Consider the following 18,145-nt stretch of genomic DNA (forward strand, 5'->3'; position numbering starts at 1 on the left):
CTGTTAACTTATCAAATAATAAGATTGTACGGTTTTTTGACAACTCCTTCATTGGGGCTAAGGTGAACTACGTGGATTTTGCGTACAATAAACTCAAGATTATCAACGAGAGTTTGTTTAGTTTCATGAGTGATGAGACTCCAGGGACTGTTTTATTGGACCACAATGTTATTCAGACAGTGGATTCGGAGGCTTTCGTTGGAGCAATGTTGGGGTGTTTGAATTTACGGAATAATAGACTAGAGGAGCTGCCGTACGAAACTTTCCAAAAGGATTTAGTTCGAGTTTACTTACAAGCCAATCAGTTGGAGGTGCTACCGGAGTCATTTTACAAATTGGCGCAGTTGAAACTGGCGGATTTAAGTGGCAATCCTCTGGACTGCAACACCCAAAGAAGAGTGAAGAGGTTGGCGAAGGAACGAGATGCGGCAATTAGTTTTGAAGATAATTGTTAAAAATGTATTGTTGGTTGTCTAGTCTCAGTATGACAAAACTAGGGCAGTCATTAGAACGAGTACTATAAACTTATCTTTGTTGATACTAGGACTATAAAAATATAGTGTTGAATTATTGGTCACAGTTTAATGAACTTTATCGCGCTCTAAAAAAAGAACGAAAAAACTCACTTTTTACCTGCTCATCAAGTAATTAGAATAATTCTTTTTCGCGTGACGATTTAAGAGTTTCCGCCGTGCCAAATAACGTGTCATCTCGAATAATTATGCATTAAAGTCGGTTAATTTGTTTAGTCAAATCCAATTCATGTGATTTTATTTATGCCAGAAAAATAATTTGTTCCTGCAATAAAAGTATTAAGCAGCAATTAATATCACGAGGTAGTTTAAACAAGTGGCTACTTAAAAAGGGGGCAAATGTCAATGTGATCATGTCAGCATGTTGTGTGCCACTGGTAATGGTGACTAATATACAATAATAAGTAGAATATGGCGGGGGCAAAGTCTGGAGTTGCCGGAAAGGATAGAAACTAGACGTTACAAAAAAGCTTCTCGTTTGAAAAATAACGAATTTTTGAGAAAATTGCACGCAATGTTTGATGGATAATTCAAATAGACGAGTAAACAAAATGTCGTCATCTTCTCATTGCCTTAATGGATTAATAGAGATTAAAAAAGGAATTAATTTGGGATGGTGGAAAAAATGTTTGCTGTACAATGATGAATCGAGTTTAGTTGGAATATTGAAAAAGTTTGCTCAGCTTATCTTGATTTATTAACATTAAGTAATTAAAACAAACAAGTTTTCTTTTCTGGTGGCTTTGTTTTCAAAAGCGCTGGAAATTTCCTTTAATTTCGTGGCCTAGGTAAGTTTTTATTAAGAATGGAAATAGATTAGTGCGACACTTTTCTCAGTTTTTATTGATTTATTACACGTACTTAAACTAGTCTGACCAATTTTACGTTTTTCCTAGAAAATTTAAAATCGGAGAGACATTATTTTAGGACCAAACAATGTGTTTAAGTAAACTTCTAAATTGCGAAATAAAGTTATAAACGTTCATATCTGGAAATAGCCGGTAATGCGCATTGTGTTCTTTTTTGTTAATGTTTATATTATTACCGGCTTTAAAACAATAAATTAGATAACACTAATGATGTTGCAACGAATTTACTTTGACTTTGAAAGATATGTACAACGTAGAAGCTACAATTTGTGTTTTAACGAAAAAAAAAATGAATAGTCGCACTTTTTTCTCAAGTTCTCGCCATGATTTGGTCTTCTCGAACAAGTCTAAACATGCAGGGCCTTCATGGGTAAAGAGCCGAGGGGGTGCAACCGCAGCAAGTCGAAACTAGTTCCAAAAATTCGATCGATTCTTTGTTCTTTGATCAGATTTCTTACCCCCACTTATCACTAGAAGCCCTTAAATGCTTGTTTGGGGTGTGGGGTGACTTCAGTTGTGCAAAAATTCCCGTGTTTATAACCAGTTAAAGCAAGTACAGCAGTTAGGTAGGTTTTCCCGCTACTTCTTCGTGAAAAAAATTGATTTAAACGCGATAAATATTAAGTAAGTGTTCGCTTTAACGAGAAAATCCCCCAGAATGTTAAATAAGCGGTGGGTGTTTTGACCACATGCATGAAGAACGTGAAGAGTATTAAAGAAGTCAAAAATAAGACGAGTGACGTTAATGGAAATATTTTCTGGGTGATTCGCGAAAGAAAGCATTCAAATATTTTAAAAGGGATTTTGTTCCAACTAATTTATTTAAAATCAAACAAAACTGAATAAACAGCAGCCGCGAATTGTTTTGTAGAAAAATAAAATATTACTCTGCAGAACGCATTCTTCATAGAATTTTCTCTTTAATTTATTATAAAATATAACACTGCCTGACTCATTTTTATCATTCATAATTTTAATAACCCATTTCGTTTCTAGTCGTTTACAATTTCTTTTTGAATTCTCCAGTATTAAAAGATTATCGAGATAATTGAACTTTAGACATTAAAGTACTTATAATCTTATAATAATTATCAATTAGTGATCTCAGACTTACAAATCCATAAATCGCATTGGGTAATAAATTATTTTTACCAACTTCTCCAAAAAGTGTTTTTTTCTCGATGTTTCTGCTATAATTGCTGTAATTGAAAAACCAATAATTATTATGATTATTTTACTAAAATCCCACAGAGAAAACGCGAAACGCGGTAAATCCACCTCGACGAAAAAACTTCAGAATTCGCACATCACGCCGGAAAATCCGTTGGTCCCATTTTCCACGATCTCAACCACGCAAGCAAATTTATTGGATTTTATTACGACCTTGTCACGTATTGTTTACCGTTTACAAAATCAGTTCTAGGCTAATGAACCAACTATTGTAAATAAATAATTTAGGACAATTAAAGAAAAATGTGATGCAATGACGTCACTACTAATTGAAAGTAGATCGTGACAGCTCCATTGATGTAATATTAAGGGAATTATAGAATGAAAGTTGTTGGGGAATTTGGACAGAAATCTGATTTACAAGCTATAAATTATTGCGATTTTGTTGCGACAAGTTGGTAAAACAAAGTTAATGTAAAAACAGAGCAATAAACTTTATCCGGAGACAAAAAGTGTTTGTTTGGGTGTTATGGCGGATGCGCCGGGACGCACGTGCCCGCTATTTTATACTTTTTATTTACTGACGAATTTTAATACAAATATTTCATTGTGGCACTTCTTTTAAAACAGATTGTAAATCCAAAGCCTGTGTTGCTCCAGTTTTTTTTTAGAACCTCGCGTTTACTTTTGGTTTTTCCAGTTTTACTTAACGACTTGCAAAATCATGAAACTATAATACATTATTGCTTCCCAACGAATTAAAAACGCCGCCCGGAGAGTAAGTTTTTGCCGAGATATTTCAGAAAAACTGGTGAAAATTTCGAAAAACTTTTTGTCACTTTTTAGCTAAGAACTCCTAAATTGGTTCTTTGACTTTTTATTTTAATACGTCGTTATAAAGGTTAGGATCTCTGCTTTTTAACGATGTGTTAAACAAATTTTTATCTCCCACCATTTAAAAGTTACTTGACAAAGAATGTGGAGCGATTTTTAGTTTACGCATTTCCAATATTTTTCATTCGGAGCTGTAATTTCGGTAGTTTCGATGTTAGGACAATAAAATTTGAAAACATTACTAGTTTTAACTTGTTGTCTGTCTACCCCAAATCTCATTTTTTTTAAACTACAGGGACGGGTTTTAGAAATTTTTACTTTTAGGCCCAAAAATTTTCAATATTTTTAATTCTGACCTGTAACTTTAGTAATTTTAACTTCCTATAGTAAATTTAAAATTGTTTGAACAACTGAGACGGATTTTAGAAATTTTGACTTTCAGGATGGGCCAAAAATTTCCAATATTTTAAAATCGGACCTGTAACTTTAGTAGTTTTTATACCGCAATAAAATTAGGTGAGATTACTATTTTTAACTTGTTGACTGTCTGTCCCAAATATCAATTTTTTTAAACAACGCATCATCAAGAAGTTCCAGTTTCAAATTTGGAATCAGATCATTCCACCTTAAAAATGACTTTCCATTTCTCCAGTGCAAATTTTATATTATGTAATTAAGGTGTTAGGTGGAAAAACCTAGAATAACACCTGTGCTATCAAGTTCCAAGAATTTAGTAATTACTTTTCTCGTTCAAAAGAAAAGAAAGTTGCAAATTTGACGTACTATTCAGTAAATTTTTGCAACTCAACTTCTAATTACTTTCTGGGAGCAGAAATTACCAGCAGGAGCAGAATTAGACTCGGAAAAAGCGTCTCTACCTGTTTTTTCCCAGAATTTTGTACGAATACAACTGGGAAAGTACCAGAAAATTACCATTGCGTTGGGAAGATACACAAACGATTTTCAGTTTACGAAGTAAAAGCGCAAATCTGATCCATTCGTGTTGAAATAACTAAATATTTTTGTCCCATTGTCAATACGAAATTATAAACAGTGGAAATTTTCTACTATGATTTAATGAGGGAATTCTAAAGGAATGTAAACACCTCTAAAGATAAAAAGGTAATAATTTATTGTTAAGAAGAATGTTAATGTGTCATAAAACATTTTCTCTAACTTTCTTCCACAAAATATCAGTACTTTTGTACAGAAATGTTTCGTTTTTTTTCATCCTTCTTCAAGGCTCTAAACCACTTCTCATGTGGTTTTGACGGCACATTTTCGAATGACGAGCAAGGACAAAATGGTCCTGAGCGTTTCCACATGAAGAAAGTTTCAAAATTAATTCGATCTGTTGTTATCCCACGATTATTCATTTTATTATTGCAAAAACTACACCCAAATCAAATACAAACACGTTTTAAATATTCAAAACACTCACAAATTAAAGCAACTATAGAATATAAAAACGTGAATGAACGCGTACGCAAATTTTTGGGAGATTTTTTCCAAGGTTTTTGCGACTAGACCAACAAAAATCTGTTTTTTCTGATCCAATCCAGTCCGAAAATTCAGAATTTATCATTCGCAACAGAACAAGTTGAGCACGTGCTTTCTCACCATGACCTTGTTCACTCTGTTATGCAGCTCTTTCTGTATGGCTCCAGGCAAGGGCAAAAATCATACATTTACCTCTGGAAGTAGAAAAATGATGCAGCTCGATTATTGATATGCGAAAAAAAAGTATGCAAAAACGAAGATAACAAGTTGTAAAAAGTAGACTTTTTTAGATATAACAAACAAAACAAAGTATTCGACGCAAGTCAGTGTTTGTCGAAGTCGTTAAAATTTATAATATTATGATAACAGTTTTTAATGTGACGACCTGTTTGTGTCCAAAGACTGTACAATAGAAAGCTCAGCATTAGATTGAAAAGATGAGAATTTATTGCTCGCAACTGTACTCACTTAAATTCTGTCAGCACAATCGTTAAGTGTAATTTTCTTAATTTGTTTTGAGGAAATCACAGCCAACTAAAAGATTTATTTTTTTTACATTTCGCGAGCGCAGCGAGCGTTGTTCATATTAGAAGTTGTAACAATAATTGTCGCTCCGAAGCGTAATTTAGTTTACGAATAAATCGCTCAGAGCCACGTGGTGCAATTTCACGTGTATTCAGATTCACATTTCATAGCTTGGTATTTCACGTGATCCCTTCTAACATCAATTAACTAAAATAACATTGTTCGAGCGTGGTAAATCGAACTGGCAATTTTTCTGAAACAGGAACATCTTTGGAAATGATTATTTAGGCCATTGACGGTTTAGATCAAAATTCATAAAAATCTGAACTTGTTCCCAAGGTCGGTTGTAAAAAGTTCATTTTGGTTTGAGGTCAAAATGACAGTAAAGTGAAGAAATTAGAAAAATGGTATTAATTGAAGGCGGAATTGAGGTGAAATTCCTTCAGTTTGGAGACAAATATTTATGTAGTTTAAAAATGCAGCTAAAAACGAACAGTCAAAACTGCTAATACATGCAAATAAGTACTTTTAGAATACATTTCCTATGACTAGACTAGAATGTTCCACTTTGGTGAACAAAGCATGAAAAAACCGCTAAATTTATTGTTGAAAACATGTTTGGTTTTTAGCAATCCTTTCAAATACAAAACATATCTAATAGAATTCGCAAATCGTAAATCATTTCCTATATAACCTTTCGGGGATTTTTTAATATGTAATATAAGTATTCAACCAGTTTTAAACGTAACAGTAGAATCTTGAAATTTGTTATTCTAATTAGGATTCTATACGTTCTTTAAATTTAGATTTTTTTGCTGATCCATTTACAAGTCTTTCAGTTTAGTTTAGAACCCGTAGATTTATTTGAATTTTTTGGAATCCTTTTGCATTTTTCCGTCTTTTGAAGATTTTTTGAAAATTAATAATATTCTACATCTGACGCCCGTTTTGCTCTATCAAGTCAGGGGCGGCGAAAATTTCCAATATTTTCAATTCAGACCTGTCACTTTAGTAATTTTAACACTACCGCAATGAAATTTGTTGAGGTAACTATCTATAACATATTGACTGCATGTGCTAAATTTCAAATTTTTTAAAAAACAGGGACGGATTTTAGAAATTTTTATTTTCAAGACGACCCAAAAATTTCCAATATTTTCAATTCGGACTGTAACTTTAGTAGTTTTAACACTAGCGCAATAAAATTTAGTGAGGTTACTGTCTCTAACATGTTGACTGTCTGAACCAAATTTCAATTTTTTTGAGCAACAGGAACGAATTATTCGAATTTTTATTTTAAAGGCGGGCCAAAAATTTCCAATATTTTCAATTCGGACCTGTCATTTTAGTAGTTTTGACACTAGCGCAATGAAATTTGGTGAGGTTACTCTCTCTAACATGTTAACTGTATGTACCTAATTTTACATTTTTTGAACAACAGGGACGGATTTTAGAAATTTTTATTTTTAAGATAAGCCAAAAATTTTCAATATTTTCAGTTTGAACCTGTAAGTTTAGTAGTTTTGACACTAGCGCAATGAAATTTGGTGAGATTACTATCTCTAACTTGCTGATTAATTGGATCAAATTTCAAATCTTTTAAACAACAGGGACGGATTTTAGAAATTTTTATTTTCAAGCCCAACAAATATTTACAAAATTTTCTATTCGGACCTGTAACTTTAGCAATTTTAACACTAGCGCAATGAAAATTGGTAGAGTTACTATCTATAACATGTTGACTGACTGGACCCAATCTCAAATTTTCTGAATAACAGAGACGGATTTTAGACATTTTTATTTTCAAGACGGTCTAAAAATTTCTAATATTTTTTATTTGCAATTGCACAACTTTGCAAATTTTTTAAGAAAAAGTAACTAAAATAAATTTTTGTTCACTAGAACGTAAGAAAATAATTTTTCAAGAAAATCTCTGAAGCAAGTACATCATCCTGTTCCTTCCTACTCTGCCATTAAAGTCTCCCATTATTGCGTTGATGCCCATTTCTCCTCGAGAAAAAAAAAATCTGATCTATTCTTCCTCCATTTCTTTCATACTTTGTTTATTTTCTTAATGTTTCGCACGTTCTTCTTTTCACAAGACATTTTTTAGTAGTGTTGCAAAAAAAATCGATTTTAAGTTAGAAAAAACTAAATGTCAGCGTTGTAATTTGTATTCAATTAAAAAAAAATCACTGAATAAAATATCAATAATTTTAGTTCACCCGCCTTATGACGCACAATCGAATAAATTTATTTACTAGTCAAAATTTGATAAGTTAGACTTGGCAGCTCCAACCTGCGAAAATGATAACAAAGAATCCACTTATCTCCCGTAAATCAACTTATTTAAATGTGATTCAGCGCCTAATTCCACTAAACACACGTTTATGAAAAGTGTAAACAAACCATAAAAGAGCTTCCATCCAAAGTCTGCAAATGAGAAAACAATGTACACAAATAAAACACCAAACCACTGATAACATTATCAAACAGCTTAACATAAATCTTCGTCCATTACATCGATCATTAAAGTGTAATTATGATAATTCCAATAATCTCATTTCGCAGACGCAATCTCCTCCCATCGTCACACTAAATCCCAAAAACTACAAATTTCAACTCCCACTCTCCCCCTTGTAAACATTTTCAACATTTTCGCATCATAAATAATGAAGGAATCCGGTGCTGGATTGTCTCACGTGAGTTTGCTTTCCGGAGTCCGAGGGATTCCGGTGATGACGTCCACGAGGCACGTGACCACCACTACATATGGCGTGGATTTTTGTTGATGGAGCGCCAGTGCCAGTTTACTTGCAGTACAGAATTTGTAACACGCGTTTGTATTGAAAGTTGTGGAATCAAAGAGTGAGCAACGGGTTCGATTAGTAGGTCGGCATTTCAGAGAAAAGTTATTGACAACATGCACCTACAGAATGATGATCATCGATTCATGTAAGTTTACTCCTAGAGAGAGATTTTCTTTTAGCCGGCGCGGAAAAAACGGCTTTTTTTGATTAGACTCGGTTTGATTAGGTTGATCTTAATCTTGACTGGCTTCGTTCTTTGAATTGCGGCGAGTTTCTCTTATGCTGATGGCTATCGGGAATTAGCATGGAAGAGTAATAAGTGGAATTGTTTTTCTAATTTCTAATTTGTTTGCACGCTATTGTTATTCGGGACAAGAGGAAATATTTTCTGCATTTTTTCTACTTTTGGATTCTTTAGAATTCGTTTGTACACTTGAGAGCAAAGATCCTAAAACATTCTTCACTTACCGGTAACTCACGTGCTTCAATGACCCGCAGTTTTCACTCGCAATTGTAAAATTGAAACGAACTTTTTAATAATCATCGCTTAATTAGGGGCAGAAAAATAAACGCATTATCTGTAATTATTGTGCGTAATGATTTACAGCAAAGTTAAGCAATTAAAAACGTAATTTAGTCCCGTCGCCAAAAAATTTAAATTAATTTTCCTTTTTTTTTTTAATTTTGGTCTGATTGGTTCTATTACTCAAACCGGCCAAAAATTTCCAATATTTTCAATTCGGACCTGTAACTTTTGTAGTTTTGACACTAGCGCAATAAAATTTGGTGAAATTACTATCTCTAATATGTTGACTGTCTATACTAAAACTCAATTTTTTTTAACAACGGAGACGGATTTTAGAAATTTTTATTTTAAAAGTGGACCAAAAACTTCCAAAATTTTTAATTCGGACTAGTACCTTTTGTAATTTTGATACTCGCGCAATAAAATTTGGTGAGATTACTATCTTTAACCTAGTGACTGTTTGTACTAAATCTCATTTTTTTTGAACAACAGGGTCGGATTTTAGAAATAAAAAACAATAAAAACAATTTTTCAAAAATATCTCTGAATCCGGACCTGATGGAGCAAGTACATCATTATAATGATTTACAGCACGTAACGTGGATTTTGAGTCCGGATCTGAAATCTGCGAAACGGTGAATTACGCCGCAATCAAAATTTCTGACAGTTCAGTGCCACAGCCTGCTCAAGTTGCGAAAATTCAAATGAACCTTAAATGCATTTTGTGGGGCTAAGGGACGATTTGTCGCCACCAAATCAGTGGTGCAGACTTTTAGAACATAAACAGAGGATAAAACAATTGTTGGCAACATGCAATTTGAAAAAAAAATAAAAAAAAATATCATTTGTTGCTACAACGAGACTCCCCTCATGTCGGTAAAATAAACTCGTCCACTTTGAATCCAAAAAATCGCAAAAATTACCTTAATTCCGTTTCCTGTGGTTGGAAAAAAGGCACAAAACACTCAGAAATTTTTTGAACACTTACTTTTTAACCAGAACACTCCCAATTGCGTCTAAATGGCAAATTAAAACACCGACAGAGTGAATTACGCCACAAGCAAAACTACTGACAGTTCGCGGCAAAGCCTGCTCAAGTTTTTTGAAATTCAAAACTTGTAAAGAACACATGTCAATTTTGATTAATAGATGGCGCCACAACCTAAATATAAAATGTATTAATAATCGCTAAATATAATGAAAAAAACGTAGAGTATCTAGAATTTGGTAATAATCTGACAAATGTGACAGTTCTTGTTTAACATTCCGTGCAATTGCAGGAGATTGAAAATTAGCATTGTGTAACTCGCTCTGTTAGACGACCAATCACTGAGTCGCATTTTAAATTTGGCGCCTACAAGAGCAGCCCTCTGTCAATTTTCAATTTTACAATGTCAAAACAAAAAATGCAAGGTCAACAAATTGCGTTTTATTTTAACCGCACAATTATCAAACGCTTCATTAAAAAGCAAAATTTTGATAAAAACGACAACGTTTGTTTCATCATCGTAAGAAAACACAACAGAAATTGCTTCATTTCTAACGAAATTTATTGCAGGTACAAAAACAAAACACGCTGATTTATAGTTTAATTTACAACGTGCAAATCAGTTTTTGTGCCAAAATATTGGTTATCGAAAATGGGGCATAATCTATCATTATTTATAATACCTGGCACGGATTGGTACTGCAACAAAAAAGTGGCAAAAAGTCGTACAAAAAATCGTTTATATAACGATAAGGCGCATTAGAAAACTCCAATAATCTAATCAAGGACAAATCTATAATCAATCCGATTAATAAGTCTATCAAAACAAAAGGCAGTACGTGAAGCCTTGAAGTTTTATTAGCGCAGAGGCAAAAACAATCAATTCGGGGCCTTTTTCCGTGACCCGCTTCGTCAATTTTGTCAAATTTGGAAACTCCGCCCTGTGCCAACAGGCTAAAACCAGTTTAAATTTGTCCTTCCAGGAACATTATGAAAACCGAAAGTGACCTAATGGGCGAGGGCGGCGGAGGCTACGACAATTTGCCTAATAGCAGCCTCGGCGGTTCATCCACGATCGTTGACATCGATAAACAGAACCAGTTCAAAGGCAGCAACGACTTCATTTGTAAGAAGTACCGCTCCACCTCGTTCCTTTGTCTAAACAGTACAATTGCAGTAATCAACAATGAGAAATCCTCTTCAAAGACTGACCACTTGAAATCCTGGGTGAAGCGGAAAATCCAAAACGCCTGTACGAAGAAGATGCTGTACCGAAGAGTACCGATCCTCGAGTGGCTACCAAAGTACGACAGCGGATGCGCTGTTGGTGATCTCGTCGCGGGGATTACAGTTGGACTAACTGTAATCCCCCAAGCTCTGGCGTACGCGAACATTGCGGGTTTGCCAGCGCAATATGGACTCTACAGCTCGTTCCTGGGGTGTTTTATTTATATTTTTTTGGGGAGCTGCAAGGATGTTCCTATGGGACCCACGGCGATTGCGTCGCTGTTGACCTTCCAGGCGGTTAATGGAAGGGGGCCCGAACACGCCATCCTGCTGTGTTTCCTAACAGGACTCTTACAGATTTTAATGGGGCTCTTCGGGTTAGGTACCATCACCATACAACCCCCAAAGTCGCTTTTCTAACTGTCGACATTACAGGTTTTTTGATTGACTTCGTGTCTGGACCGGTTTCTTCAGGCTTCACTTCAGCGGTGGCCCTAATCATTGTGACGTCTCAGATTAAAGACGTCCTGGGGATTAAGGCGTCGGGGGCGACTTTCATTGAGACGTGGAGGAGTCTCTTCGCGGACATCCACAACACTAATGTCTGGGATACTGTTTTTGGGGTCACCTGCATCGCTGTTCTTCTCATTATGAGGGTGGGTATTAATTTTAATTAAAAATTTAATTTTCGATTTTTTTTTTGATTTTTAGTACGGTTCAAAATTTTTCAGTGTTTTTTGTCAACGGCCGTACTTTTTGTAATTTTAATGCTACAACAATGAAATTTGGGTAAATTACTTCATTTAGTTCCTTTATTGACTGCACAGAATTACAAAATTGTAGAGACAACCAAACAATTTTTGGAATTTTCTAAATTTAGGACGATCCAAAAATTTTCAGTGTTTTATGTTAAAGGCCGTAATTTTAATTCTACAGCAATGAGATTTGGGGAAATTACTTCATTTAGTTCCTATATTGACTGTACAAAATTGTAGAGCTGACCAAACAATTTTTGGAATATTTCATTCTATGGATGCACTAAAATTTTCAGTGTTTTATGTAAGAGGCCGTAATTCTAGTAATTTTAATGTTACTACAATAAAATTTGGGGAAATTACTTGCTTTAGTTCCTTTATTGACTGTACAAAATTACAAAACTGCAGAGCCAACCAAACAATTTTTGGAATTTTTTATATTTAGGACGATCCAAAATTTTTTAGTGTTTTATGTTAAAAGCCGTAATTTTAGTAATTTTTAATGTACAGCGCAATAAAATTTGGGTAAATTACTTCATTTAGTTCCCTTATTGAGTGTACAAAATTACAAAATTGTAGAGCCGACCAAACAATTTTTGGAATTTTTTATTTTTAGGACGATCCAAAATTGTTCAGTGTTTTATGTAAAAGGCTGTAATTTTAGTAATTTTAATTTTCAAGCAATGAAATTTGGGGAAATTACTTGTTTTAGTTCCTTTATTGACTGTATAAAATTACAAAACTGTAGAGCCGACCAAACAATTTTTGGAATTTTTTATTTTTAGGACGATCCAAAATTTTTCAGTGTTTTATGTTAAAGGCTGTAATTTTAGTAATTTTAATTTTACAGCAATGAAATTTGGGTAAATTATTTAATTTAGATCTTTTATTGACTGCACAAAATTACAAAATTGTAGAGACGACCAAACAATTTTTGGAATTTTTTATATTTAGGACGATCCAAAATTGTTCAGTGTTTTATGTAAAAGGCTGTAATTTTAGTAATTTTAATTTTCAAGCAATGAAATTTGGGGAAATTACTTGTTTTAGTTCCTTTATTGACTGTATAAAATTACAAAACTGTAGAGCCGACCAAACAATTTTTGGAATTTTTTATTTTTAGGACGATCCAAAATTTTTCAGTGTTTTATGTTAAAGGCTGTAATTTTAATAATTTTAATTTTACAGCAATGAAATTTGGGTAAATTATTTAATTTAGATCTTTTATTGACTGCACAAAATTACAAAATTGTAGAGCCGACCAAACAATTTTTGGAATTTTTTATTTTTAGGACGATCCAAAATTGTTCAGTGTTTTATGTAAAAGGCTGTAATTTTAGTAATTTTAATTTTCAAGCAATGAAATTTGGGGAAATTACTTGTTTTAGTTCCTTTATTGACTGTATAAAATTACAAAACTGTAGAGCCGACCAAACAATTTTTGGAATTTTTTATTTTTAGGACGATCCAAAATTTTTCAGTGTTTTATGTTAAAGGCTGTAATTTTAGTAATTTTAATTTTACAGCAATGAAATTTGGGTAAATTATTTAATTTAGATCTTTTATTGACTGCACAAAATTACAAAATTGTAGAGACGACCAAACAATTTTTGGAATTTTTTATATTTAGGACGATCCAAAATTTTTTAGTGTTTTATGTTAAAAGTCGTAATTTTAGTAATTTTAAATGTACAGCAATAAAATTTGGGTAAATTTCTTCATTTAGTTCCTTTATTGAGTGTATAAAATTACAAAATTGTAGAGCCGCCCAAACAATTTTTGGAATTTTTTATTTTTAGGACGATCCAAAATTTTTCAGTGTTTTATATAAAAGGCTGTAATTTTAGTAATTTTAATTTTACAGCAATGAAATTTGGGGAAATTACTTAATTTAGTACCTTTATTGACTGCACAGAATTACAAAATTGTAGAGACAACCAAACAATTTTTGGAATTTTGTAAATTTGGGACGATTCAAAAATTTTTAGTGTTTTATGTATGAGGCCGTAATTCTAGTAATTTTAATGTTACTACAATAAAATTTGGGGAAATTACTTGTTTTAGTTCCTTTATTGACTGTACAAAATTACAAAACTGTAGAGCCGACCAAACAATTTTTGGAATTTTTTATTTTTAGGACGATCCAAAATTTTTCAGTGTTTTATGTTAAAGGCTGTAATTTTAGTAATTTTAATTTTACAGCAATGAAATTTGGGTAAATTACTTAATTTAGATCTTTTATTGACTGCACAAAATTACAAAATTGTAGAGACGACCAAACAATTTTTGGAATTTTTTATATTTAGGACGATCCAAAATTTTTTAGTGTTTTATGTTAAAAGTCGTAATTTTAGTAATTTTAAATGTACAGCAATAAAATTTGGGTAAATTTCTTCATTTAGTTCCTTTATTGAGTGAATAAAATTACAAAATTGTAGAGCCGCCCAAACAATTTTTGGAATTTTTTATTTTTAGGACGATCCAAAATTTTTCAGTGTTTTATATAAAAGGCTGTAATTTTAGTAATTTTAATTTTACAGCAATGAAATTTGGGGAAATTACTTAATTTAGTTTATTTTATTGACTATACAGAATTACAAAATTGTAGAGACAACCAAACAATTTTTGGAATTTTTTATATTTAGGACGATCCAAAATTTTTTAGTGTTTTATGTTAAAAGTCGTAATTTTAGTAATTTTAAATGTACAGCAATAAAATTTGGGTAAATTACTTCATTTAGTTCCTTTATTGAGTGCATAAAATTACAAAATTGTAGAGCCGCCCAAACAATTTTTGGAATTTTTTATATTTAGGACGATTCAAAATTTTTTAGTGTTTTATGTTAAAAGCCGTAGTTTTAGTAATTTTAAATTTACAGCGCAATAAAATTTTAGTAAATTACTTCATTTAGTTCCTGTATTGGTTGTACAAAATTACAAAATTGTAGAGCCGACCAAACAATTTTTGGAATTTTTCATTTTTAGGACGGTCCAAAATTTTTCAGTGTTTTATGTTAAAAGTCGTAATTTTAGTAATTTTAATTCTACAGCAATGAAATTGAGAGAAATTACTTCTTTTAGTTTCTTTATTGATTGTACAAAATTACAAAATTGTAGAGCCGTCCAAACAATTTTTGTAATTTTTTATTTTTAGAACGTTTCAAAAACTCTTAATCTTGTTATTTTCGCCTTTCAGATCATAACGAATCTAAGAATTGGGTCCTCCGAATCGGACGTCCCTCTCACAAAGTTCCAACTTATCGTCAACAAGACCTTCTGGTTGGTTGGTACGGCCCGAAACGCCATCCTCGTTGTAGTCTGCGGCTTCATTGGCTACTCCTTCTGCCAAAACGGAGAGCCCCCTTTCAAAGTCATCGGTTACGTCCCAGCAGGATTACCCTCCCTCCAACCACCACCTTTCAGCACCTCTGAAGACCGCAACGGAACTGTAACTTCCGAAGACTTCTTCGACATGGTGTCAGATCTCAGCTCCGGAGTCGTCGTTGTCCCTCTAATCGGCCTCCTGGAGGACGTGGCGATTTGTAAAGCTTTCGGTACGTCCACCCCTCATCTCCACGTAAGCTAACTTTGCTGTTACAGCTAACGGAAAGGCAGTAGATGCTACCCAAGAACTCCTAGCCGTTGGGGTTTCCAACATCGCCAACTCCTTCGTGCAGTCGTTTCCCGGCACGGGTTCTTTGTCCAGAAGCGCGGTGAACAACTCCAGCGGAGTGCGGACTCCTCTTGGAGGTCTCTACACCTGCATATTGGTCATCGTGGCTCTCTTGTTCTTCACCCCGTACTTTTACTACATCCCGAAGACTTCTCTAGCGGCTGTGATCATCGCCGCTGTGGTCTTCATGGTGGAGGTGAAAGTGGTCAAACCGATGTGGAGGACCAAGAGTGAGTCTCACACCCCCCTGAAGATCCTCGAATAATCTTTGACTTGCAGAAAGCGACTTGATCCCCGGTTTGGCCACCTTCATCGCCTGTCTAACTCTGCGCCTAGAGTTCGGAATCCTCATCGGAATCGGAATTAACTTAATGTTCATTTTGTACCACGCAGCAAGACCAAAGATCTCCGTAGAGAAGCTAACAGTAAGTCGCCGTGGGTGTAATTTCAGTTTTAACGTGTCGCTTCCACAGAGCCGCGAAGGGGTGGAGTATTTGATGCTGACTCCTGACCGCTGTCTCATCTTCCCTTCAGTGGATTACGTGCGGAATTTGGTGACGAAACATTCCATCCGGCAAGGCATCCCCGTGGTTATCGACTGCTCGCACATCTACGGCGCTGACTACACCGCTGCTACAGTTATAGAAACTCTAACACAGGACTTTGCAGCGCGCGACCAACCGCTTCTGTTTTATAATCTCAAACCGAGCGTTAGTTCGGTGTTTGAAGGACTGTCGCCGAAGGAGTTCGTGGTGTATTATAACCAAGAGGAAATCGATGAACTCTTGAAGAACAAAGCGTACATGAAGAAGCAGATTTTTAATATTTAATTGTGCAAACTTGTCAGTATTCTTATCGTGCAGTGGTTTCTTTATAGTATTTTATTTATTGTTCGTCCTGTAAATAGGTGTAACGTATGTAACGGTTACGTTTAGCATCTACTGTCTACATATCTGTGATAAATGAATTTTGTATTACTTAAATAAAGTTTTTATCAGATCTGAGGCGAGAGTTTGGTTTCTAATTGAGTGGAAAATTCGAGGATTATCTCAATTATATGACAATGTTCTTGGAAAAAAACGAGCAGCTTGTTTGGAGTAAAAACAGATAAATTTATCTATTAATAGATTGCCTAATGGTTGTGTAACTTTACTAAATAAACTGACACATTTAAAAACGCATTTTTATTCATCCATTCCCTTATTTAGTACTTAGTATAGTTCCAAGTTTTAATAAAAGGTATTTCAAAATTAGAAATTAAAAAATTAAAAATGCGGCGTGCATTGTTGGTTGCCTATACCACAACAAATTATTATTTATTTATTTATTCATTCATTCATTATTTTAGCATTGCTAATTTTAAAACCAACACTACCATATGTATAACCGAATTTAACTAGTTTTAAAAACTGTGAGCCTATTAATTTTAGTTTAAAAGCGGTGTGAACGAAGATGAGTGAGGATTTCAATTAAAAAAATCTACAAAAAATTATCAAAGCATTGAACCGGAAAAACTTTCTAATATTCTTGTTGCTGAGGTCCGAATTAGTAAAAAAAGTGCTTTTTAAAGAGATTTTCAAAGTTTAGAATCCACGATTCATTTTTTTGTTCCAAGACATTAAAGTTTTCAGATCGACGCGAAATTCTGCTCACAAACCAATTTGGTACTCTTGAATCCATTTCGGTCGTCGGTTTCTTGCTTTCAGTTGAATTTTTCGTGAAAATTTACATTGAAAATTTCCATTTTATTCAATTTAAGTCAAATGCTGTCAAGTTGAGACATACGTTTAAGATTCTGTCCTGTGTTTAGTCGACACATTTTTAATGAAATAAAATATTAACTAAGTTGTGAATCTTAAATCAGAGTTTAGATTCGTTCTTCTGAGGTGCAAATTGACAGATTTAGTAGTTTATTGTATTTTTTTACATCGAAAAAATCACCTCTAATATTTGTTCAAAAAAATTAATGAGACATTAACGGAGCGTCGGATCGAAAAAGCGACACCAGATTCTTTCTCTTGAGGTCCGAATTGATGGAAAAAGTCGGTTTCAAAAAGAATTTAATTTTTGTCAAAATCGCCAAAAATCCATGATTTAACCCCTTTGTTCATTTTTTGACGAAAAACACGAAAGTTTTCAAATCAATAAGAAACTTTGCACGCAACATTATTTGACGTTTCTGTACCCATTTCTGGTCTCAGTTCCTCGCTTTCTAAGAGATTTTACGAGAAAATGCAAATTAAAAATTCTAAAATTCAATTCCCCGCGTCGAGTAATATGTCAACGAAGCAATAAAGCTGCGACATGCGTCACCAAATCTGTCCTATCTTTAGTTATGTTCAATTTAAGTTAAAGTTAAATCTAAGTTTAGATTCGTTCTTTTAAGATCTAAATTGACAAATTTGGTAGTTTGTTGTATTTATTTAGACCTAAAATTTGAGTTTAAAAATGACGGCTGAATGGGTGTATAATTGGTTGCCTGCCCACACTGCAAATATAAAATATAATTATAAATACGTTGTAAATTCGACTTTTGAATACAGAATCTTCTTCCTAAAATTCAAATTAATAAAAAAAAATGTTTCTAAGAAAATTTAGGCATTGAATAGATTTTAAAATTCATGAACATAACCTCTTTTGTGTTTTTCGAGCAAACACATTAAAGTCTTCAGATCAACACGAAACTCTCCACACAGCTTCATTTGGCTCTCCTAAACCCATTTTTGTCATTAGTT

At 33.5% G+C, this 18,145-nt stretch overlaps 1 protein-coding gene across 1 annotated transcript; it reads left to right on the forward strand.

The window, feature by feature from the left end:
• The first annotated feature begins 8,238 nt into the window (after window positions 1-8,238).
• On the forward strand, window positions 8,239-16,490 carry LOC148170881 (sodium-independent sulfate anion transporter-like). The gene is made up of 8 exons (XM_088040774.1): window positions 8,239-8,386; window positions 10,739-10,881; window positions 10,933-11,364; window positions 11,418-11,638; window positions 14,934-15,291; window positions 15,338-15,640; window positions 15,690-15,835; window positions 15,884-16,490. The coding sequence occupies exons 1-8, from the start codon at window positions 8,355-8,357 to the stop codon at window positions 16,238-16,240; spliced, it is 1,992 nt and encodes a 663-aa protein (XP_087896900.1). The 5' UTR covers window positions 8,239-8,354; the 3' UTR covers window positions 16,241-16,490.
• Window positions 16,491-18,145: the final 1,655 nt, after the last annotated feature.

The sequence above is a fragment of the Gnatocerus cornutus genome, chromosome 7 (assembly GCF_029298725.1).
Source record: "Gnatocerus cornutus isolate USDA-ARS CGAHR chromosome 7, icGnaCorn1.1, whole genome shotgun sequence".
Taxonomy (NCBI): domain Eukaryota; kingdom Metazoa; phylum Arthropoda; class Insecta; order Coleoptera; family Tenebrionidae; genus Gnatocerus; species Gnatocerus cornutus.